Genomic DNA, 24,968 nt, shown 5'->3' on the forward strand with positions numbered 1-24,968 from the left:
TCCAACAGGCTGGATTTCAAGAATGGAATGTGAGAAATACATTCCCCCTTCAGATAATGTTGACCTTGGGATCAGATGCCCCTCTCTTCCATCTCCTGAGAGATCACCTATGTTCACCACGTTCACTAAGTAGTCAAGTACACAGAATTACCAAATACAGTTCTGCAGTGAAGTCTAGACTTGTTCTACCTATATATGTTTCTTTCTGCACCAGCAATTTTAACACAAATTGTAAAATCTGACAAATCTTTATTTGTAAGGACTTAGTTCTATGTTTTAGCAGTTACAAATTTATTTAGGGCAACTTAAGCACTGAATATGAAAGTCTAAAGTTAATGTCTAACTATTCAATCCACTTTCCTATAAATTTCCACCACTTAACAGCTGTATCTTGAAGTAGGGTCCATTTAGTTGTCTTCCTCTTAAAATCTGGCTCCTCTGTGCCTTTTCCCATGTAAATAAAGCCAAAGTCAAAACCTACCAATGGAGACAGAAGGGAGACCCAATGGACAATGACCAATGGACAAAGATTAAGATTATTAAGTCAGTCACTGACTCCCAGTCAGAGGTCATTCTTCTGTGTTTAACACAAGCACATCCATTGCCATTTCCGTCTCACTGTCCTAGGCCTCTAAGCTGGACGACCACCTGGTAGGAGTACCTAAGGAAATTCAAGCACCAGATAAAAAGTTGAGCTAGATGGTCTTTTAATAGCCTTCAGATTCCATCACTAAAAAGTAAGAAAAAAAATTTAAATATCCTTAAAAGGGAGGAATTACAAAATATTCTAAACCAACAATTAGCAAAGGTTTTCTGTAAAGGGTTAGGTAGTAAATATTTTCAATTCTGTGGGCCAAACAATCTTTATATCAACTACTCAATTCTGCCATTTGGGGCACAAAATCAGCCATAAATAATTAAGTAAACGAATGGGTATGGATGTGTTCCAACAAAATTTCATTCACAAAAGGAGGAAGGCAGTGTGAAAGCCATAGTTTGCTAACCCCTATTCTAAATAATGATCTCCAATATTTCATATTCAGAAAAGTGAACACAAATGAGAAAGGCATCATTGGGAAACCAGTCTGGTATGAAAACTCATCACCTGTGATTTCACCACTACTAGACTCACCATGCATATCACTGTAAAACAGTAAATACTTGTTTGATATAATATCTTCAAAAGCAAACCAACACATGAATGTCAGCCTTCAGAAATATAAATATGCCAGTGGCTAAATGCAAAATCAAAACATAACCTATAGCCTGTTTCAAGGTATGTAAAAAAAAAAATCTGTATTTTTAAAAGGAAAGCCCATTAAGATGTTCACAGGTGAGGTTTGAGCAGTATTATTTTGGAGAAAAGGTGACAAGGGAAGAGGAGCACAAAATACGTTTCTGTCACAGACTCAGAAATCCTAGACCACTAGCTTTTTCAAAATAACTTTGATATAATAATCAAAAAATAACACAGAATTGGGGCGCCTGAGTGGCGCAGTCGCTTGGACATCTGACTCTTGGTTTCAGCTCAGGTAACTCTTGGTTTCAACTCAGATCGTGATCTCAGGGTCATGAGATCAGAACCCAGTGTCCACTCCATGCTCAGCACAGAGTCTGCTTGAGTTCCTCTCTCCCTCTGCCTCTCCCCACTATGCGCTCACACGCTCAATCTCTCTCTCTCTCAAAGAAATAAATAAATCTTAAAAAAAATTTTTTTTAAATAACACAGAATTTAAAAAGGTCATGAGCTAATCCAACACATAGCAAGATATAAAAGTCTGTTTATATACTGGTACAGCTCTAAAAGAACCTAGATTATTCTTCTTTACTGAAAAGTATATTATTTACAATTTTATTTAGCTAAAGGTTATATATGGGGATGGGGAGCAGGAGCGAGGGGAAATGAGACTAAGCACATCATAAATATCACATAAACATGAAAATCCCCCAGAAAGCCACATGCAGTCGCAATGACCGTGAGGGGATCCTATACACCCTACACATACGCCTTTGCTTCCTCTTCCTTTTCCCTTCTGTTTTTCCACTAAAAGGGAAATAGGGATTAGGTATCTCTAACCAATCGAAATTAATTAATTCTCTAATCCAGAAGTTCATGAACAGGCTTTGGGGGTGGGGGGATAAGGGTGGAGGTTCAAGAACATGTTGAAGTTTCAAGCAAAATACTGTTGTGTGTCTGTTTATGTACGTGCACAAATAAACAGTCCCACGCATACATCTGCACATTTTTCTAGGGAAAGAATCCACTGCTTTTATCAGATTCTCAAAGGGGTCGATGAACCTAAACAGTTAAAAACTACCATCAAATTTCATGTGTGTTATGTATGCATGCCGGAAGGAAGGGGGACTTAACATACAGAGAACAGACTTCATGGGTACTGATGAAAAATCTACTCTGGAATAAAGATTTATAAATGGTTAAAACATAATTATACAAATCTCCCTTGAGGCCTGTTATGGATTGAGCTATGTTCTCTCAAAAGAGATATGTTGAATTCCTAACTCGCAGTACCTCAGAATGTGACCTTATTTGGAAATAGATCCTTGGAGATGTATTTAGTTAAAGGTTAATGATATCATACTGGAGCACAGTGGGTTGCTAATCCAATTATCACTGGTGTCCTTATAAGAAGAGGGCCATGTGAAGACAGAGAAACACAAGAAGAACTCCATGTGACAACAAAACTAGAGACTGGAGTTACATAGCTACAAGCCAAAGAACACCAAAACTGCCAACAAAAAAGCCAGGAAGATGCAACAAAGGATTCCTCTGCAGGTTTCAGAGGGAGCATGGATTTCAGACTTCTAGCCTCCAGAACTATGAGACAATAAATTTCTGTTGGTTTGAGTCACCCAGTTTGTGGTACTTTGTTACAGCAGCCCTAGGAAACTAACAGAAAGCCAAATATCAATCTCAATAGCAACTAAAATTAGGGTACAGTGAAAAGGCCTTCTAAAGATGATGCATATGCTCTCATGCCATAATAAACATATCAGGGACACTTCCCAACATACGAGATACACCTTGAGTTACCAAAATACACTCTACTTAATACTTAAAGATGGACTAGTTTTTCCAAATGGGTGCAGGATAAAGGGGTAAAAAAAAAAGTTTTATATCACAAAAGTAAAAGATCAAAAATAAAGTTAATGTTAGATCCCAGAACAAATCATTAGGGTGTATTCCTTACCATACATTTACACATGGTCAAATCTCAGTATATAGTAGCAGGTTCAGGAAAAGCAGTGTTCTGATTATCTATTGCTGTATAACAAAATTACTCAAAAACTTAGTGTCTGAAAACAACAATAATCATTTTCCTCTCTCTCATGATATCTGTAAGTTAGGAATTTGTAAAGGGTTCAACTAAACAGTTCTAAGTGAAGAGTTGTAGCTCCTGATCTTAGCTCCTTCATATCTCTCCACCTCAAGTACTCTGGGCTTCTTTGCAGCACGGCAATGTCAGGCTAGATTGCTTACAAAGCTGCTAACGTCTTCAAGACCAGGATTCTAGTAAGACAGGTAGAAGCCTTCTCACCTTTTCTGACTTCGCCTTGGAAGTCACGCAGTATAACTTCTGCTGCATTCTATTGCTTACAAGTGATTCAAAAGACCACCCAAATCCAAGAGCGGGAGACATAAGCCCCACCTCAGGATGAGAGGAGTCAAGATCACACTGAAAGAACATGTAAGATGGGAGATATTGTTAAAACCGTCTTTAGAAAATACATTCTACCACCAAGAACTTGGAGAGAGAACTGCTTATTACTTTTGAGACTATCAACTATTTAATCTATGTTGGACCTATTTCTTGGGCCTAGGGAACAATAAAGAGTTGTTCCTTGTTACATATTTTTAGTTACCCAAAACTCCTTTAAAAAAATATGGCCCCATGGGCCTCATACTTTAAAATATTTTGCCTACCAAACAACCTCTTTTACTGAATAAAAATTTCACTTTTGCTTATTCACTTAATTGTGAACCTCTAATTAGGAAGTGACCACTTGGAGTTGACACACGTCTAGCCAAAAGCAAGCCAACTCATTCTGGTTCGACTATGAAGAGGCTTCACCTTGTAGGTAAGTATATATACTTAAAGATTTTTGATAGTCTTCCATGGGAGGCATACTGGGAACCATTGGCCTTGTGTCTTTTCTATTATATTTTAATAACTCAGCCATCATTACTTAGTGTTTTAAGACTCAACAGAAAAGAAAACCACCTCTGAAAGTAAGCTGTAAGCAACAAATAAAGGGCCAAAATGCAAACTCAAAATGCACAAACTATTTACTGTACTCAAGCTGATAAGAATAGTGGGGTCCTTTTTCCTTTTTCAAAAATTAAGGCTTATAAGGCATTTTTCCACAAACAAAAGAATAGCTGTAGCATCTTGGTTAACAGTTCTTTTTTCAATAAAAGATGCTAGTGTCCAACCCTGTTGTAAGCACCCATTGAAGTAGATATAATGGGCACTCTGTTTGCCTACACAGACGCTGGCATACGAATACTTAACTCTCTGAATCCTATCTTCCTCAATGTCTAAGATACTTCTTGGTGGTTAGGAATCCCAATAGGTTCATTAGTTCTCTTAGGGGCACTACACAACTATTTTATACACTGAGGTTGCTCCATAAGCATGGCACTCTGGCCAGCATTAAATGCCTCTAAGGCTTCATTACCCTGGAAAATATTAGACATTAACAAAAAAAATCAGCCTCCAAATTCCTTTGAGTGATCTAAAGAACTTTAAAAAGTCAAGTTTTCCTCCTTCAGAAAATAAATGTCAATTCTACAGCATTAAAGTTATCTGCTGACAAGAAAACTTCAATTTTTCAGCCATATCCATTTTCCTTTGTTTCTCTTTCTGTTCTCAAAGCCTGTACCAGTGGGGTAACTTCTCTATCGTAAAGCCTACAGAAGGGTTGCGTTCCTATTAAGTTTGGTAATAGACAGTTCCATTGCTTGTAAAAGCACGTGTTCAATTCCATTCTGGGAGAAAACAATTTTTAAAAAGTAGTTACCATAAGTCACATTATTTTTTCTTAAACTATCGTTCTACAGTCTCTCCTCACCTTAATAAAAATGTTTTCATGTTAAGACATGAAATTTTTATCCTAATACTTTCAGACTCAGAAAAGTGAAATATAGGATTCCAATATACATAGCTATACTAATACTTTAAGTGTATTACCAAAAATCAGGCTTCTTGAACACAACTAAAGAACGGGAAATATCCCGTTTGGCTTAGGAATTCACGGAAGTTGTACATCTGACTCCATAATATATCTAAGGGTTAATATAAAAATATTTCAAGTTACTCAGTAAAACTGATGTTAACAGGAAAATGTATCATGTTTACCATGAACATTACATGTAGACTACCTACAGGTTTACCCAAAAACTGACTCAGGCAGTTTACTAATTATGTATTTTGTGTGGTGTAATTTAAAACTAACAAAGTCTATTCAGGAAGATTAAGATCATTCAGAACAAGCTGGTAGAATCAGGTATTTCACTGCTTATAGAAGCAGTTTAGATTCAGTTTAGGAGTTCAGACTCAGTCTGATTATTACAGCAAATGCAAACCGGTAACGGCAGAAAAGGCTCTGAAGTTCCTGCTTTATGCTGTACGTTGTATTTCCTGTTTCTTTTGTGTCACTTTCTTATGTACCTTCTGAATCTGTTCTCAAGGCTGAAATCTGAAAACTGGTACATCCTCCAAGGCAGCATTTTCCAAAACATGGTAAATGGGGCTGGGAAACTGTATGCTTTACCCCCAACCAGGGATCAACAAAGGGTATTAGCATATCAAAGACTAGCAAATGTCCTGAGGTGAAGAAGCCCACTGAACTCGATTTAAGCCCAGGCTCTCACAAATTTCCCAACACAGCTACAGAAACAATGCTCCGGAGAAGCTCACAGATTACCTTCTAAGGTAATGATTATCCAAAAATGGACCAAACCTCCCATGGACTACAAATGATTTAGAAAGCATGATCTTCCTTTGACACATAAGACTACTTAGAAATAAACTATTAAGCCAGTAATTAAGAGTTGCAAAAATGGGCATGTTATTAGAATGTACCAAAGACTTCAATCTGTATACAATTAATTCCTCTGGCTGCTGCAACTCCCAATGCTACAAAGCTCCTACACCACATATGCACACTCAAAAGCTGGAATTCTGACATTTTCAAGAGGGGCACTCACTGTCAGTGAAGTGGTGTTCTCTTTAGCTGGCCATGGTTTTTCAATAATCATTATTTTTACTTTTTAATTAAAAATTAGCATTAATTGAGCTTATACATATCATTTTAGTTGTTTTATTAAACCTGCAGAATGTATTATACAATTACATCACTAGGATTTGAGACCTACAGTTTTCTAACCAGTCTAGACTTAAAGACAAGTATATTTTTTGCGATTCAATTAGGAACTAATCATACCTCTAACCCCAAAATGCTTGTACCTTGACAATTACTATTATTTTTCCACCGGAAAGTGGGAATTATTGAGCTAAAGAATGACCTAGCTAAAGATGGGATTGAAACAGCTTGAGAGTCACTGTTTTAAGGGTCCTTGCCCTGGCTATAGGGTCACCAACACAGGGGCAGGTCTTCTTCCTGCCCACCAGGTCTACACCAACCAAATGTGACGTAAGGACCTGGAATCAGGCCCTTGATGGAAGTAATAATAACTTCTCTGAACTTGAATGTGAACGATCCCTCCAGTCTCTAGTTCTGGAAACTATCTAGAAATGTCTTAAAAAGGACTAAATCCCATAACAAACCCTCTTCTCAAAAAATCCTTTCCCAGTTTACCTTTAAAACTTTGCCAAGTTCATAGATATAGCTTGCAACTAAATGTTGTCAGGCAGGGATCAGCCCAGAAAGCTATAGAAAACATAAGGGGAGTGTCTAATGACTTTGTGGATTCTTAGTATCTGTTTCCAGCTGTGAAACTGATTTAAGCTCCTAAGAACCTTACCTGAATAAGCACTGTAACCATGGGTTATTGTGCTAAAGATGGGTTGAGAACATGTACAGCAAAGTAAAAAATTTAAGAGTATAAAAATCCAGGTAATTCTTAGTCAATTTATCATTTGAGAATCAAAGCCACAATGCTAAAAAAGCTAGTGTAAAGATACTTCCTTCTCCAGAAACAGATCCAGAATGAAGACAGCCAAAATCAGTAAGCACAACAGACCTATCAAAAATCAGTAATGAATAATCCAGTCAAGAAATGGGCAGAAGACATGAACAGACATTTCTCCAAAGAAGACATACAGATGGCCAACAGACACATGAAAAAATGCTCAACATCACTTGGCATCAGGGAAATACAAATCAAAACCTCAATGAGATACCACCTCACACCTGTCAGAATGGCTAAAATTAACAAGTCAGGAAAAAACAAATGTTGGTGAGAATGCAGAGGAAGGGGAACCCTCTTACACTGTTGGTGGGAATGAAAGCTGGTACAGCCACTCTGGAAAACAGTGTGGAGGTTCCTCAAGAATCTCAAGGAGGAATCTCAAGAAGTAAAATAGGGCTATCCTACGACCCAGCAATTGCACTACTAGGTATTTACCCAAAGGATACAAATGCTATAATCTGAAGGGGCGCCTGCACCCCAATGTTTATAGCCGCAATGTCCACAATCGCCAAACTATGGAAAGAGCCCAAATGTCCATCGACAGATGAATGGATAAAGAAGATGCGGTATATATACATATATATAATATATATTATATTACTCAACCATCAAAAAGGATGTGATCTCACCATTTACATCGACATGGAAGGAACTGGAGGGTATTATGCTGAGCAAAATAAGTCAATCAGAGAAAGACAATTATCATATGGTTTCACTCATATGTGGAATTTAAGAAACAACAGGATCATAGGGAAAGGGAGGGGAAAAATAAAATAAGTGAAATCAGAGAGGGAAACAAACCATAAGAGACTCTCAACTATAGGAAACAAACTGAGGGAGGGGAGCTGGGTGGAGGAATGGGGTAACTGAGTGATGGCCATTAAGGAGGACACATGATGTAATGAGCACTGGGTATTATATGTAACTGATGAATTACTGAACTCTATATCTAAAACTAATGACACATTATATGTTAACTAAGTGAATTTAAATAAAATAAGTTAAAAATTAAAAAAAAAAATCAGTAAGGAATAACTACACTGTTGGGACTGCCAGTAACCACCTGACCTTGGGCCAGTCAATTAACAGCTCTGATCATTCGTAAAATTCATTGAAAAGGAGCCAAAATCACTGATGGTTAAATCCTCCTTCTCCTAGCTCTCAAAGTCTATGTATCTATTACTACATATTAGAATAAGCTGTTTCCTAGTAGTACATTAGATACTCAGAGAATTATTAACTCTAATAGGTCACAAAGGTTATCACTTTAAAGCAATACACCTAAAATTCACTGATCTTCAAACAGTCAAATGTCTCAATAGCAGCTAATTCAACTGTTCCTATCTCCTGAGGATTCTACTTATGCTAAAATCCACTATTATGATTACATTTTAGGTGCAACCCACAACCTTTTAAAACCACATATTTCTAAGAAACTTATTTAGGACCATCCTTCAAACTAGATGGATGATAAACACAATCTCCGGGCTCCATAGAGAATCAACCCTTTCAGCCCAAACACATTTCTAAGCCCCATTATCACATACAGGAATGATTTTAACACAAATGTACAACTCAAAATACTTTAACAGACCCTCTTCTCCACAGATCTCAAATAGATAAGGGCAAGTAAGGCCAAAGTAGTTTTTTCCTTAACCTCTGAAATATATTTATCCATTCTTTTTTTTTTTTTTTTTTTTTGACAGAGAGAGACACAGCGAGAGAGGGAATACAAGCAAGGGGAGTGGGAGACGGAGAAGCAGGCTTCCTGCCAAGCAGGGAGCCTGACGCAGGGCTTGATCCCAGGACCATGACCTGAGCCGAAGGCAGACGCTTAACAACTGAGCCACCCAGGCGCCCCTATATTTATCCATTCTTAAAGTCATACTCTACTTCTTCTTAATTCAGGATGGATAGCAGCCATTATATGAAGTACCATATACTTATTCCAAAATCTTTGATAAAATCATGCAACATATTTATTAAGCTAGCTATAGCTTATTTTTTCCCAAGAATCCAATTAAGAATTGTTCCATTTTGGGGGTGCCTGGCTGGCTCAGTTGGTAGAGCATGCTACTCTTGATCTCAGAATCATGAGTTTGAGTCCCACTCTGGGTGTAGAAATTGCTTAAAAATAAAATTTTGAAGGGGCGCCTGGGTGGCTCAGCCAGTTGGGCAGCCAACTCTTGATTTTGGCTCAGGGCATGATCTCAGTGTCCTGGATTAAGCCCCACGTCCCGCTCTGCGCTTGGCGGGGAGTCTACTTGAGGATTCTCTCTCTTCCTCTCCCTCTCTCCCTCCCTCTGCTCATGCTCTTTCTCTCGCTCTCCAAAATAAATAAATAGTTAAATAAATAAAAATAAAATCTTTAAAAAAAAAAGAACTGGTGGGCGCCTGGGTGGCTCAGTTGGTTAAGCGACTGCCTTCGGCTCAGGTCATGATCCTGGAGTCCCGGGATCGAGTCCCGCATCGGGCTCCCTGCTCGGCAGGGAGTCTGCTTCTCCCTCTGATCCTCCTCCCTCTCATGCTGTCTCTCATTCTCGCTCTCAAATAAATAAAATCTTTAAAAAAAAAAAAAAAAAGAATTGGTCTATTTTTTTAAATTAGGCATATGCATAATGAGTTTTATCATTTTTGTCACTCAATAATGAAAGACACTTGTTTGTAAAAGGTGAGCGGTACACACCAAAATAAATTTGAGTTGAATTTTAGTGGTATGTTTTCTGCCTATACATTAAAGAATGGTTTATTAAACTAGAATCCATAGACACATGGGTTCTGAGAGTCTTTTTCTTTAATATTTTATTTATTTTAGAGAGAGAGAGAGAAAAAGACCACAAGCAGGGGGAGGGGTAAGGGGAGAGGGAGAAGTAGAGTCCCCACTGAGCAGGGAACCCCTTGCAGGGCTCGATCCCAGGACCCTGGGATCATGACCTGAGCCAAAGGCAGACACTTAACTGACTGAGCCACCCAGGCACCCTGGATTCTGAGAGTCTTATTAACCCCCGGAAATTATATGAAAAACAAAGTGTGCAAGTACAGTAATCCCCCCTAACCTGCAGTGGATACATTCCTAGACCCCCAGTGGATGCCTGAAACTGCAAATAGTACCAAACCCTATACATACTGTTTTTTCCCATACATACATACCTATGGTAAGTTTAATTTATAAATCTGGCAAGGTAAGAGATTAACAATAATAATAATGTTATAACCATATACTGCAACAAAAGTTATGTGAATGTGGTCTTTCTCCCTCCCAAAGTATCTTATTGTACTGCACCCTTCTTTTGATAATGATGTGAGATGATAAAATGCCGACATGATGAGATGAAGGAAGATAAATGATTTAGGCATTGTGACTTACTATTAGTCTACTACTGACTTTCTAATATGTCAGGAGGATCACCTGATTCCGGACCTAGGTTGACCATAGGTAACTGAAACCGTGTAAAGCAAAACTATGGACAAGGAGGGATTGCTGTTTATTTTTCTAAGGGGAGAGCACAAAGCTTTGAGGAGATGCTCAAAAGAGGTCATGACCTTTGACTAAAAATCTCTGCATTATGGAACACATTTTAAGATTTTATTCTCAATTAATACTTCAAAGTATTTAAGTCAATACTCCATAATAATAATATATAATGGTAAGAATTCCTTAAATTCAAGGAGGATTTCTCATGTGAGAAAACTCATGTCATGCCAACATTTCTGGCAAGAATTCCATAAAAGACAAGAATGATATAAACTAGGTATTTCAAAGTAATCTTAAAATTGTCTAACGGTTAACATTTAAACACACACAGCACCATTTAAGATCTCATATGATTTATATTTGAAAGCTGGTGGCACACACACAAACATTCTAGACAAAATGGATCCATTAATACATGTGGTACTAAGATATTCAGAAGGCTTTTTAATGAAAAGTGCCAAATAATTCACCACAGACAGTGATACAGTCATAAAGCAGTGTGTCTTAAATTGTAACACAGAAATTGGCTTTTTTCAAATATTGATTTAAGATCAAAGTATGTCAATAATATGCTGTAGGGGTCTAAAAGGTATAGAGAGATACAGATTTACATATAACTTTTTCTACGAAGCTAAAGTTAGATTTTCTAACTATATGCTTTCTCCACGTGATCAACCTCATCGCACCCCTTAATGTTCTTTTTTCCCTATCTAAATCCTACTTTCATTCAGAAATAATGTCATCTCTCATTTAAAATCTCTATCACCAATTTTGGTATATGATCTCATGTTGCTATATTGTTTTATATATGTATATTCAGTCTATCCAATTATATTACCCCTGCTCTACAGATTATTATATCTAATTTCTCTTGCCTAGCACAGTATAACACATAAGTCTCAAAATATATTTAAATGAACAATTTCTACTTCACTTAGCTTAGCATGTCTATTGTCACACTCATCATGCTATATGGTAGTAATTGGTAAAAATGTCTAGGGATTTGCTTCAAAATAAAAAAGGAGGAAGTGGGTGGAAGCAGAAATGAAACAAGATTAACCACAGGTTTGTAATTGCTGAAGTTGGTGATGTGTGTTTTATGTTGGCAACTTTCCATAATACAAGTTTAAAGGAGATTCCTTCTCCTACTAGAACAGAGAACTTCTCAAAGACAGGTCCAGTAGTTTTCTTCTTTATACATCTGCCCCATAGAGAGCAGATAAATTTACTTCACGAAACACATTTCATTATTTAGGCAGAACGACCTTTCAAAGAACCTTAACAGCTTCTGTATGGTATTTTATTTAAATGATCCTTTTATTAAACTCAGATAAAACATATATTCATTTGTTAACTATTTACTAAATACCTACTTTCTCAAATATCCTGTTTAGTAAATGCAGGATATCAAAAATAACACATCCTTTCTAATACATTGGATCTGATAGTACTCTCAAGGATCCACAGAAAAAAGGGCAAGGAGAGAAGGCAAAGAGATGAAGACAAAGAAAAAATAGTAGAAAGTTAATAAATACAGTTTTTAAGAAGGATCTAAGGCATCCATGTTTTTAATTAAAGAAAGAGCATACAGTTTGTTCAAGCTGGACAGGTCTAAAAGTTCCCCTCCCCACTCCATTTTAGAGATGAGAAAACTAAAGCTCAGAGAGGGGAAGTGACTTGCCTCAAGTTACTCATCAAGTTACTAGCAAAACCAAAATTAAAACTCAGATCTGCTGATTCACAGGGCAATGTGAATTTTCCACAGCAAAGTACTTTCTTCTACACTGTAATATTCACTAACTAAAGAGAATGACTATTTTATTATTAATATATACTTCAGTTCTATATTATACCATACCAAAAAAAGGTAATAGGCTAAGTAAAGGAAGGAGCTGGGAAGAAAATGCACACAACAAACTGCTAAGGCACTGTACATGCAGACTATATGCATATACCACACTTCCTCAATTCTGAGACACACATTTGACTTTAAGACATAGCAGCCATTTGGGAGCGCCTCTCTACTTACTAGATGGGGTGCTGCTGTCCAATTCATGAATCATTTAATAAAGACAATTAGATCTTCAAATTAAAAAAAAAAGACATAGTATCCATTTCATAAACATTTTTAAAAAGACTGTAAATTACATCTTCATTTCAAAAAATACTAAAATGTGAAAGAAAACATGTACCTCTAAAGGTAATATAATGCACCTTAAAAGATACATAATCATCACCATCATTTAAGAGCCAGTGTCACAAAGCAAACACACAGAGCAACAGTCCCATCCTCTAAGGTAACAGTTACTAAACACCTAAGGCTATGTGGCGTTTTTTTCAATTGTAGATATTAATATAAACAAGTCTTTCTTGTCTTTTATCTCATATGCATGAACTTTGGTTTTCCACAAAGCAAGGTTTGAATCTCATCTCTGCTTCTACCTCTCCAACCTTTGGGAAGTTACTAACTTCTCTGAGCCTCATTCTCTCATCTGTAATAGGTTATCCACCTTGGAGAATTGTATGAGAACTAAATGTAATAATTTATTTAAGGAACATAGCACAGTACCTAGATGAAATACTAAGTTTCCTCCCACAATCCCTATGGGCCAAGTTAAACTAAAAATTAGATCCTATTCTTGACTTAAAAGATTCCTCCATCTCCATTTTAGAGACTGGAATAAAACTACTGATCCTGGGGCAAATCCTACTAGTTTGTTTTCGAATAATTATTTGATTAGAGAAGTTTATGTCACTGTCTTGAAATCTGTCTCTTTTCTTCTTCAAATTGGGAACAGAAAACAATGACAAATTTTAAGTTAAATTAGTTATCTGTAAATTCAGCACTTTCATATGGTCTTACTGAACTGAAAATCTAAGCCCATTACAAACCCACTAAGAGAGGAACTAAAGAACCAATGTGTGGGAAGAAAGAAGGGTATAAAGTCCAAAAGACACAGTTAAAATGACCCAATCGAATGAGTGGTGTGCTTTTAACCTCAAATTTGTTTATTAAACCCTAAAAAAAACAATGTTCAGAAAAACCAAGACCACATCTCCATGCTTCAAGGTGATTTAGTAAACCGATTCCTCAGATTAAGCAAATGCCATCTTTCAGGATATACAGATTCAGAATATGTCTAATCATTTCCAAAACAGGAATGTACCTACCAAAGTATCTCATATGCAGCAGTATACACTGAAATAAGACCATCTTGTCCCCTTCCCCAAACATAATTCAGAGAAGCCCATCCACTATTCCCCATTAGCTCATTTCAGCAGAATGATTTTCTCCCCCACTAATTATAAAAGTAATGCTTGTTTTTTTTTTTAACTTGGAAAATACAAAGAGTATGAGCATTTTTAAACCACCCATGATCTTAGCAGCCAAAGATTAAAATATTAGAAAGGGACATACCAACATCTTTCCTATGAATTTGACCATAACTGCCACCATATTTTAAATTTGTATAGAGCACTTGCCACTAAACATGAGTAACTATCTGCCTATACCTTATTATCTTAATTCTGGTTTTTGAGACTATATTCACATAAGTTTTTTCCTGACTTAACTCGACGGTTTTTTCTCAGTCTTTGTTCTTCTGAGTCTCTCAGCTACGTATTTTGCTGCTGACTACTTCCTCTTTCTTAAAACTATTTCTATCCTAAGATTTCCAAAACAGTATATTCCTCAGTGTCTACAAGTCTCTCCAACTCATCTTCTTCTCTTCCTTCACTGGTTCTCTTTTATTAATTCCTGACAACCTCCAAAAAAGTGCCTCCAGCCTGACCTTTGGATTTGCTTGGCAACTTTGAACCCCCAGCATTTAACACAGTGCCTGGCATGAAGCATATGCTCAATTAATATTTATTGACTTTGTCAATCCTGACCTGCCACCTACTAGCTGTGTGACCTTGGGCAAATTAAATCTCTCTGAATCTCAGTTCCCTCGTCTATAAAACAGTGATAATCAAAGAAAGATGATGCTCGAAAAGCTCAAAAGAGTATCTGGCATAAAGTGGCACCCAATAAATTTTGCTATTATTATCAACACAATCTACTACAGGACTCAAAAATGTTTCTGATTATTTTATGGTTGAACTCAAATCTCCCTCTCAATAACCCAACTTATTGTCAACATATTTTCTTACCAAAAATATCAAAATATTTTAGTGCTCTTTCCCTTACTGTCTCCAAGCCATCATTAACTATTCTAATTCTTCTCTCCGAGCCACCAGACAGAACCACAACCTTAGACATAATTGATCTCCACACTCTTAAATCTTCATTCAAATCTTCCATCCTCCTTAAAACCATTTTTAATGTGTCATTCTTGTCCACAGTTGCTGATAGCACGTACAAACTAATAGAATGTCATCTTCATGTTTTGCAATAACACAAATCCAAACTCCTAGTTCCAAAGATGTCTCAAAACTCACCTCTTCCTGGAAACCTTCCCTGATTATCTCCACACCACTTGGATTATTACTTCTCTGCTCTGAGTCGCCTCAGCACTTAGGTATTCTGTTATACTAAGGGTAAAATGTGATCAGTGAAAAGCACTACCAAGAAATTACTTCCACGAAATTATTTCTACCTCCTAAAGAATGGTCCATTAGCTATGACGCTTTGGTGATTTGGCTAAGGAAATACCGTATACAACCTATGCCCTCTTTGGTTTCTGTCCTCAGCACGTCATGTTTGTCAAAAAGTGTTTAACTCTTCACAATCCTTTTGTCCTATCCTCAAGCAGAAATTATATCTCACTGCCGATCACCTCCTCCCATTTAAATCCACTGAAAATGTGTAGTGGGCCGCTTTCGTTTCTACTACCTCTTCTCTGCCCCCAACCTCCGCCCACACCCCACAAAAAAAAAAATCCTAAAGCTTGAAAGTGAGAGGCAGCAACAGTGATACACACACACCACCTTTCGTTCCTCTAAGTGAAAAGAACTTTGAACCTATTTAGCTACAACACTCTTCCCAAGACTTCCCAAGACTCCCAAAAAACTTCCCAACAAGTATGATACATAATCAAATCCTACCGCATCAAAGCGGTTGATCCTACGGTAACAGAATTGTACTTATGTGTTAATTTTCACTGTGTTACTCTAAGAGATCTTGCGTCATTTGTTGAGAAACTCGCCTGCAGGGCAGATTTTCTGAAAGTACCTTCTGATGCTGCCTTTAAACCAACACATTCTGATTTCTTTTAAGACGTAAAGAATTAAGTGACTCCTCATTGCCATCCAGTCAAAAGCAAACAATATTCGTGCCTTTACTTTAGAGAGGGCGAGTTTGTGTGGCAAAACAATTAGACGAACTACCACGGGGGTGGGGAAGGGAGACACAATCAGCCTCAGTTGTGAGAGTTAACTTTTGAGGGCTTGGCCCTCATGAGTAGCGCATGAACCAATGAACCTGGCTGACTGACTCCTGCCTGAGACACTCGGCTCTCCAGTCTCTCCCAAAAGGAAGAGTTACTCTTGCTCACTTAATCATAAAAGATCCACACCCTTCAGCTACCGTACATAAAGCGACCTCGTCGGCCCCTTGTATACTTTCTCCTAACTGGCCACGTAAAGCCTTCCAGTCAAACAGCTTCCAGCCACACCTCACCTAAAACCTTCCCTCAGTCACCTTCCGGTTTGAGTAGGTGCCTCTTATTCCAAATCCGCTTGTCCCCATTTGTCCAGAGATCTTAACCTTCAAAAACCTACCCTCCCTTCACTCCCAGCTGATTTCCCCCCACCCTCGATCAATGCCTACTTCCAAAAGGCCAGCCACATTCCCCGGCTCCGCACATTCTCCCCGGGCACCCTTCTCTGAGCATCACCCTTTTCCCGTCACTTTCTTCCCCCTCAGACCAGAAATCCTTCAATCACAGGCCCCCTCTGACTGCCACCCCGGAGCACACGAGCCCGCGCCTCCGTTAAGTACCCCGCCCCACCTTCACCACCTCCCTGCGGCCTCCGCACACCAGGCAGAGCCCCCAAGGCTCCGCGGCTGCAAACCAGGCCCCTCCGCGCGTCCCCGCTCGCCAGCCCGGCCCTCTGGAGGGCGGTGGCCCCGGCCCAGCGGCGCACAGGCCAGCCGGGCAGAGGCGGGCGCCCCCGGCTCCGGGCGGCTCGGGGTGGGGGCGGGGGCGGGGCGGCGGGTGTCGCCTCCGCCTCTGGCGGCCTGCCGCCCCGGCTCCCGCGGCCGCCGGCCCGGGCCAGGCGAGGAGCGGCCCGCAGCCCGGCCTCCCCTCGCCCGGCGTCGCTGCCTCTCACCTAGACGCAGAAGCTCGGGCCTCGCCTGCCCCCTGGCCGTCCAGTGATGGCTCCGCCGCCGCCGTCGCGCTCTCCTCACTCGCTCCTCCACCACCCCCGACCGGCTGCCGGAGAGCGGACGGGTAGTGGCCCGCCCATTGGCTGTGCCGCTCGCGTCAGCCTCCCCGACCTGGACCTCGCGATGTGACTGGCTGGCGCGGCGCCTCTTTTCCACGTCTCGTCCTGATTGGCCTGTCTCGTCTCTCGCGCCCCCTTACCGGGAGGAAAGCTCAACCCCTCCTCCCCGCTTCGGCCTCCCGCCCGCCCCGCAACCCCGTTTCCATCACGGCGGGCTGGGGGCGGGGGCGGGCGCGGGTGGGACGCGAACTGCCAACGGGAGCGCCGAGAGAGGGCCGGGAGGCGGGCTCTGCGGCCGGCCGGTCCACGGGGGAAAGTTCAGCCAATGGGCGCGCGCCCCACGTCCCGGGCTCAGGAGCGGCCGCTTGGCCGCTCCCGTTCCGGCGGGTGGCCGCCCAGGGCCACGCCCGGCGGCCCGTCGCGCGGGAGGGGTACCCACTGAAAGGTGGGAGAAAGCGGCGAGGCCGGAGCGGGAGAGCGCGGGCAGCCATTGTGGCGTGCTCCCGCAGCGCCTACGGGGAGTCCCGCGCTAGGTCGGCTCCGGGGACTCCTGCAACCTCGGCGGGATGCTTTTTAGCGAGGAAACCGAGCGTGCGTCTCGTCCAGCGCCGCGGACCAATCGTGCCACAATAATACCGTACAAAACGTATCGATGGTGAGAAAAGTTAGAATAATGGTGACCCCGGGAATGGAAGGGGCACGAGGGAAGGGGCACGAGGGAAGCTACTGGGAGCTGGAGACATCCGGATCTGGTTGGTATCCATCTGTAAAAAATGTTCAAGCAGTACAGTTAATACTAGTGCACTCAAGGCACTTTAATATATAATATTGTATAATATCTCAATTTTTTAAATAAAAGGATTGTGAGAATAACTCCGTAATAGCATTACTGTAACCTTAGGCTCCATGAGACTCCCGTGGTACAATCTCACTAGGATTTAGCTACCTGTCGTTCAGAAACTACAAACCGTACAAAGAAAAAGGATTGTGAGAATTGAACGTGAGTGAAAGCTCTTAGCGCAGTGACTAGCGCACAAGGGTTGATAGTTAAGGATCAGCTAAGATGGTTCAGACCGATTTTTCTTTGAGAATTTAGAGCTTGTTTCAGTGCCTGGCCCTGTTAGTGGTACCAAAGCACCCATGATGCTGCACCCGGTTGGAAACTACAAAAGTTGAGTGAGCTGCCTACCTCGTGGCTGACCTAAGTACTGAACCCAGGAAACTTTAATTTAAATACCATAGCTTCTGGGCGCCTGGGTGGCTCAGCTGGTTAAGCGACTGCCTTCGGCTCAGGTCATGATCCGGGAGTCCCTGGATCGAGTCCCGCATCGGGCTCCCTGCTCGGCAGGGAGCCTGCTTCTGCCTCTGACCCTCCCCCCTCTCATGTGCTCTCTCTCTCTCTCTCATTCTCTCTGTCTCAAATAAATAAATAAAATCTTTAAAAAATAAAAAAATTAAAAATAAATAAATAAAATAAATAAATAAATACCATAGCTTCTAAAACAATAACTAATTAATTAGTTAACGCCATAGCTTCCGCCCTGGAGGAGCTCACAGTCCAGCACCATGCGCAGTCATTCCTGCGGGACACAGAACACACAGCTGACACAGCTGCTTGCCCTCAGAGATGAGGCATTCCACTAGGTTAGGCCAGATGTGTGTGCCTGGAATCCAGACCAGTAGCAGAATTCTGAAAATAGCCAGGGACAGGTGAAGCACTTGTTATAAATTGGTCGATAGTAACCTTTACAAAACAAACATATGGACTCTGGGCAAAATTCTAGCTTGTGAAAGAGCACCAGCAGCAAAAGAATTGAAGATTGTGTGATTCAGGGGCAACTGGGTGGCCCAGTTCGTTAAGCGTCTGCCTTGGGCTCAGGTCATGATCCCAGGGTCCTGGGATCCAGCCCCACGTGGGGCTCCCTGCTCGGCGGAGAGTCTGCTTCTCCCTCTCCCTCTGCCTGCAGCTTTGTCTACTTGTGCTCTGTCAAATAAATAAAATCTTTTAAAAATAAAAAAAAAATTTTTTAAAGACTACATGATTCGTAATGTATGGGGATTAACATAAGAATAAAAAAAAATAAGTAAAAAAAAAAAGACTACATGATTCATATTTGTTAATTTAGTCATAAAGTTGTTCAGTTCAGATAAATGCCTTTGTTTAAAGTACTTGTCCCTGAACTAGGCATATAATTTTTCCAAAGAGCATAGGGTGTAATAGGAAGACAGACATAAATGGATCATTCCAATGTAATTCAGGATGAGGAAATACATATAAAAATAATGATGTAAATGCCAGCTATCTTAACGATCTAAATGCTTAGGGAATTTAGGGGCATATTCTTAGAAGACCAGAACTAAGTAAGCCACTGCTGAGATTTATCAGCATGTGCAATCAGACACTATTTCTGGAGAATACTTTCATTGCAAATTTTTACATTTTTGTGCAAACATCATGGTTTTTTTCAGATAGTTGTATAAAAATATAACCTATTATTTAGTTCTGAGTAAACCACATGAAGAAATTAAGTAATTGCTTAATGAGTACATTATAATTTTCAAAAATAACATTAGGGTTGAGAGCATAAAGGCATCTCATTTGTAACATGCACCTCCAGCAGAGACACCCCTCCACAACCCCCCCCAGATGAGCTTTCTGGAGGAGGATCTAAAATTAAAACAGTGGTTCACTCTCCAAGATGGTACAAACTTATGGGGAGGGCATGTTGTGTTGACCATTGTCCCTCAGTGCACCATCATTCTTAAATGAATTCAAAGAATTCATGTATCTACAAAAAGTGAGTAATAAGGCGCCTGGGTGGCTCAACTGGTTAAGCGACTGCCTTCGGCTCAGGTCATGATCCCAGGGTCCTGGGATCAAGTCCCACATCAGGCTCCTGGCTCAGCGGGGAGCCTGCTTGGCCCTCTGACCCTCTCCCCTTTCATGCTGTTTCTCTCTCTCTCTCTCTCTCAAATAAATAAATAAGTAAAATCTTAAAAAAAAAAAAATGAGTAATAGTCTCCACAAAAGGCAATGAAGGATTTTGCCCAGAGTCTAACCTCTATGTAGTAGTGTAGTAATACCAAAGAAAATCATTCATTCAAATGCTTTCCCCATCTTGCAACAAGAGCCCTGAAGATTGGGCTGCCATATATTGGAATCAACTGCATTGTAGTTTTATTCAAATATGAAATACCTGTATGTGCTTTTGATCCTTGCTATAGAAACACAGTTCTGTAAATGAAGGTAAATTCCTCCAAGCAAAAATAATTTACACCTATTTACAAATAGCTGGCAACCTAAAGAGAAATACCATGTATTACTGAGAAAATATATAGGAATAAACACCAGAAACACATACGCTACACATAATGTTGTTATAGCTATTATGAATCCCTCGGAATTTCATGACATTTTAAAAAACAAAAAACAAGGAAGGTTAAGCATTATTTTTTTTATGTAAACACTGAATCTTCCTGCTCTGAGGAAACACTTTTCTTATGGCATGTGTCATTTTTTAACTCGTATATTTTTCTGCCAATGTCTTATTAAACGGTTTTGATGAGGTTCTTCACTCTATCTTCCCAACAACCCTACGCAGGTACTCATCTATTCATCTGAATTTCATACATGGGAAAACTGAAACTCAGACAAGTAGCTTGCCCAACATCACACAGCTGTTAGGTGACAGAAGTGGGATTGAAATCTAAATCTGTTTGATGGCAAACCCCATAATCTTTCTACCAAGCCACATTTGCCATCTCCAAAACAAGATCAAGTCATTTTGCCTTGTCCTTATCTTTGTGTTCCCTACAATGAGTAGCATGGAATCTTACATACATCTCCATGGCACTCCTAGAATTAGTAATTATTTTTACCATGCTTTATCTTTATAGATTTCATGAGAATGTGAACTATTTAGGAGTAACTATTTCACATTAAAAATACTCGTGTTGATAAAACTAAAGTTGAACACAACTTCCTTTGTAGTTACAGTGGAGAACCTGTTACAGCCATCTAGAATGCATCAGAGATGCTCACTTTCATAGTGTAGAAAGAGTTTCAGGCCACTTTTTGCAAGAGCGTCAAATTTCTAGTGAGGGCAGTGATTCTCTGCAAATCATTTGGTCATTTCTACCTTGCCCTGTACTCAATTATGACATCCAGAATCCATCTGCTTTAAACATATTTTTAAAGCCTGTTATTAAGGGGGGGGGGGGAACCAATTTTACCAGGTTTTCTAACGTTGCCACTATCCGTCTATTGCCAGTCTGAACAAGTATACATAGGTCATTGTAGCTTCATTTCCCCATCTATAAAAGGAGGGTGAAACTTAACGCTGAGTATTGAGCGAATACTAGATCTGTGCGGTAAGTTTGGTTTTCACATGGAAGTGAATCATCTGACCCTCACTATTCAACAACTCAATCTAGGTGAAACAAAAATATAGCTGATATGTTCTTGGCCCTTGTAAATCATTCCTTGTATCCTACTATTGACTTTTCAGTTCTTGAAGGGTGGCAGGCTATGCCAGCTCCAAATATGCCCCTTTGGCATAAGGACTGTTTTTGAGTGAAAGGCACTTAAAACAGCAGATGCAAAGAAGGGCATTCAAATCTCCCCTGTTCTTCCTGAAAACAGGAGATAAACACTCCTGTGTGAAAGATGCCCTCCCTGTACCAGGGGAAAATGAATATTCTTCACTGGGGAATTAAGGCCAAGAGAATCCTGTATAAATAGACCATGTTAAAATAATACTTATCTTCCTATGGCCTCCCCATATAGTTTAGATACTTCTCCACAATTGCCTTTTTGTTCAACCTAATGTAAAAGCCGGTAGGTTTGCCATATCTTTGGATCTTTCTTTTCTTATGAGAGCTCCCATATCATATAAAACTTACAGGTTTGTATACTTTTCTCCTATTAATCTGTCTTCTATCAGTTTAATTCTCAGGCCTGGCTGAAAAACCCTAAGAAAGTAGAGGTAAAATTTTGCCTCCCCTGCATTCTCACTACCTCTCTTGATTAAAGGGTCCTGGTGGCTTACAGGTGTTGGGAAGAAGAAAAACAGTATTTGTAGTATTTCCTTAAATACTGTCTGTTGTCTGTTTTCCAAGCATCATTGTGGAAAAAAAAAGAAACCATCTTTCTGGCCAGTTTATTTCCTCATCTGATTAGATGGTCATTTTGCCCTTTTTTTGTGGGTGGCATTATCCATGTTTAGACCTCATTTTTGGGCAGTAGTAAAATCAGTAGAACCCTGAGACCTGGAGACTATTCTTTTCTTTTTCCTGTCTCCTTTTTTTTTTTTTTTAATCTTTTTCTTTCTTTTTTTTTTTTTTTTAAAGATTTTATTTATTTATTTGAGAGAGAGAGAATGAGAGAGCACATGAGAGGGGGGAGGGTCAGAGGGAGAAGCAGACTCCCTGCAGAGCAGGGAGCCCGATGCGGGACTCGATCCAGGGACTCCAGGATCATGACCTGAGCTGAAGGCAGTTGCTTAACCAACTGAGCCACCCAGGCGCCCTCGTTTTCTTTCTTTATTGGAGATTTACTCCCCTTGTATTTAGATCAGAGCAGAGCTGCTGCAGATGACTAGAAATGGGGATCACTAGATTGTAATCTGTATTCTAACATCACAGCCAATCCAAAGTGAAAGCCATAGACTCTGACTCACCTATTTCCTGCTTTTTGGATGGTGCTTTTTGAGAACTCTGCATAAAGTCTTTAAGATCAGGACTAGCACATCTTTGAGCTTCTAGGGAGAAGCCTGCTCCCAGAAATATTTGCAAACAAAGGCCCCAAACTGGGAAGAAACTCATGCAGCAAACCACACTTATGTGTAAAAATTTGTCAGTAAATACAAAGGTATGACTCTTTAAGGAAATAAGACTTACATTTGACATAATCTCTAATCTCTAGCACCACCACTTATTAAATGACCTTGGGCAAGGTATTTCCCCTCTGTGCCTCAGTTTCCCAGCAATAAAGTGGAAATAATGGTACTATCTCATTGGGGGTGTTATGAAGCCGAATGCATTAATTTTTTTTTTTTTCTGTTCAAGAAGCATTTTTTTTTTTAAAGATTTTATTTATTTATTTGAGACAGAGAGAATGAGAGACAGATAGCAAGAGAGGGAAGAGGGTCAGAGGGAGAAGCAGACCCCCCGCTGAGCAGGGAGCCCGATGCGGAACTCGATCCAGGGACTCCAGGATCATGACCTGAGCCGAAGGCAGTCGCTTAACCAACTGAGCCACCCAGGCGCCCTGTTCAAGAAGCATTTTATTGTTGCTCCAAGTTTAGGAATTTTCACTGACAGAAAATCAACACTTTCAGAAAACTTCCCGCATGGCCCTGCTGAGCTTCTGAATCTTGGTTTTTGCAGACGTATCAGCATCTCTCTCTCCAATACGGACAATCATTCCACCCATGATTGATGGGTCAGTCTTAACTTCCAATTTCAAGACTTGGCCTTTACTTAGGAAGCTCTTCAGGACCGTTTTTAATTCAGTAAGAGTGCCTTCATCTAAAGGAGATCCAGGGGTCACTGTGCACGGTACTTCTCCACGGTGGATGCTCATCATGGTCGAAAAGGCAGAAATGACTCCAGGGGTATTGTCCAAGCGACCATTCTCAGCAAGCAAATTGATCAGGTTGGATGTGAGAGGAGAGAACCTCTCTTTTGCGCTCATGTCATTTAGGCTTTTCACTTTCACGGAACGCTTTATATAGGGATTCATAATGGAAGCAGCCATTTTGGGCTCCTTCAAGATTTGTGCTACTCTCAACAATTCTTTCTCTACTTGTTCCAGTTTATTCTGTTTAGATGCAGCAGAATAAAGAGCAGTGGCATAGCGACCTTCGATACCATATTCCTGAACAGGTGGCCGCACGAACTTGGAAAACGGCCTGACCACAGTCATACTAAAGCATCGCACCTGCCGGGACAGCCCGGACACTGCTGGGATGGCCCTCTTCTCCGGGTGGCTGCAGGTCCGCATTAATATTTTAAAGCACTTAGCACGGTTTCTGACACATGGTAAGCCTTACCTAAATGCTTACCTTTAAAATTGTTAAATCTTGGGGTGCCTGGGTGGCTCAGTCGGTTAAGCATCCAACTGTTGGTTTCAGCTCAAGTCACGATCTCAGGGTGGTGAGATCAAGCCCCCACACGGCGCTCCCTGCTCAGCATGGAGCCTGCTTGAGATTTTTTCCCCTCCCTTTCCCTCTCCCTCTGCTCCTTCCCGCCCCTACTTGCATGCACGTTCTCTCCCTCTCTAAAATAAATAAATAAAATCTTTAAAATTGTTAAATCTTAAAGAAAAAAAAGAGTGAAAGACTTCCTAGAACCGATAATAATGCCTATCTTCTAGCCAAATACTTTGAAGATACTATTTATAAACCTCACAACAAGGTGGGTATTACTGTGTCCATTTTACAGATAAGGAAGTGGAAGATTAGGGAATTTAATTAAATTGCCTAAGAGCATATAAGTGAGTAGTGGAGTTGGGAATTCTAACGCAGTGTGTCTAATTCCAAAGCATGTGCCCTTCTCCTGTGCAGCATTGTTTCTTAAAACTTCTTACCCATCCCCTGAGTTTATTTATATCCACCCTATTTTAAAACTGGTCTTCCGAGTCAGTATATAATGTGCCCAGTATGGGCACATACTCTCTGTCCTTTCACAAATAGGCAAATTGAGACTGTAAGAAGTTCAGTGGCTTTCCCAAGACTATGTAATTATTTAGTAACTGTTAAATAGCCATCGAATGCTAACCGAGCATTTGCTGATCAGAGTGACGTACATTGCTTATCATACTGCCTTTTCACGTGGCAAGCAGTCAACCTTAGCTATTTTTATCACCGTTCATCTGTTCATTGATTCCTTTAACAAGCATTTATCAGGCATTTCTTACAAATCAAGCAC

The 24,968-nt window shown here is 40.2% G+C and overlaps 2 protein-coding genes across 3 annotated transcripts in view; both read right to left on the reverse strand.

Moving 5' to 3' along the window:
* Positions 1-17,077, reverse strand: part of FAR1 (fatty acyl-CoA reductase 1) — a 66,539-nt gene extending 49,462 nt beyond the window's left edge. For both annotated transcript variants that reach the window (XM_064576802.1, XM_045894090.3), the window contains exon 1: positions 16,923-17,077. The gene's annotated coding sequence lies outside the window, so the exon portion shown is untranslated. The remainder of the gene's footprint in view (positions 1-16,922) is intronic.
* Positions 17,078-23,308: 6,231 nt separating this feature from the next.
* LOC123857351 (ATP synthase subunit O, mitochondrial-like) lies at positions 23,309-24,042 on the reverse strand. The gene has a single exon (XM_045894091.3). The coding sequence runs from the start codon at positions 24,040-24,042 to the stop codon at positions 23,374-23,376; it is 669 nt and encodes a 222-aa protein (XP_045750047.3). The 3' UTR covers positions 23,309-23,373.
* Between the last annotated feature and the right edge of the window lie 926 nt (positions 24,043-24,968).

This window comes from Mirounga angustirostris, unplaced genomic scaffold, assembly GCF_029215605.1.
Source record: "Mirounga angustirostris isolate CCGP_5_RB_7025 unplaced genomic scaffold, mMirAng1.0.hap1 SCAF_13, whole genome shotgun sequence".
NCBI lineage: Eukaryota > Metazoa > Chordata > Mammalia > Carnivora > Phocidae > Mirounga > Mirounga angustirostris.

Coding starts and splice junctions, on each gene's coding strand:
- LOC123857351 (XM_045894091.3), bottom strand. CDS start 24,042: ATGCGGACCTGCAGCCACCCGGAGAAGAGGGCCATCCCAGCAGTGTCC.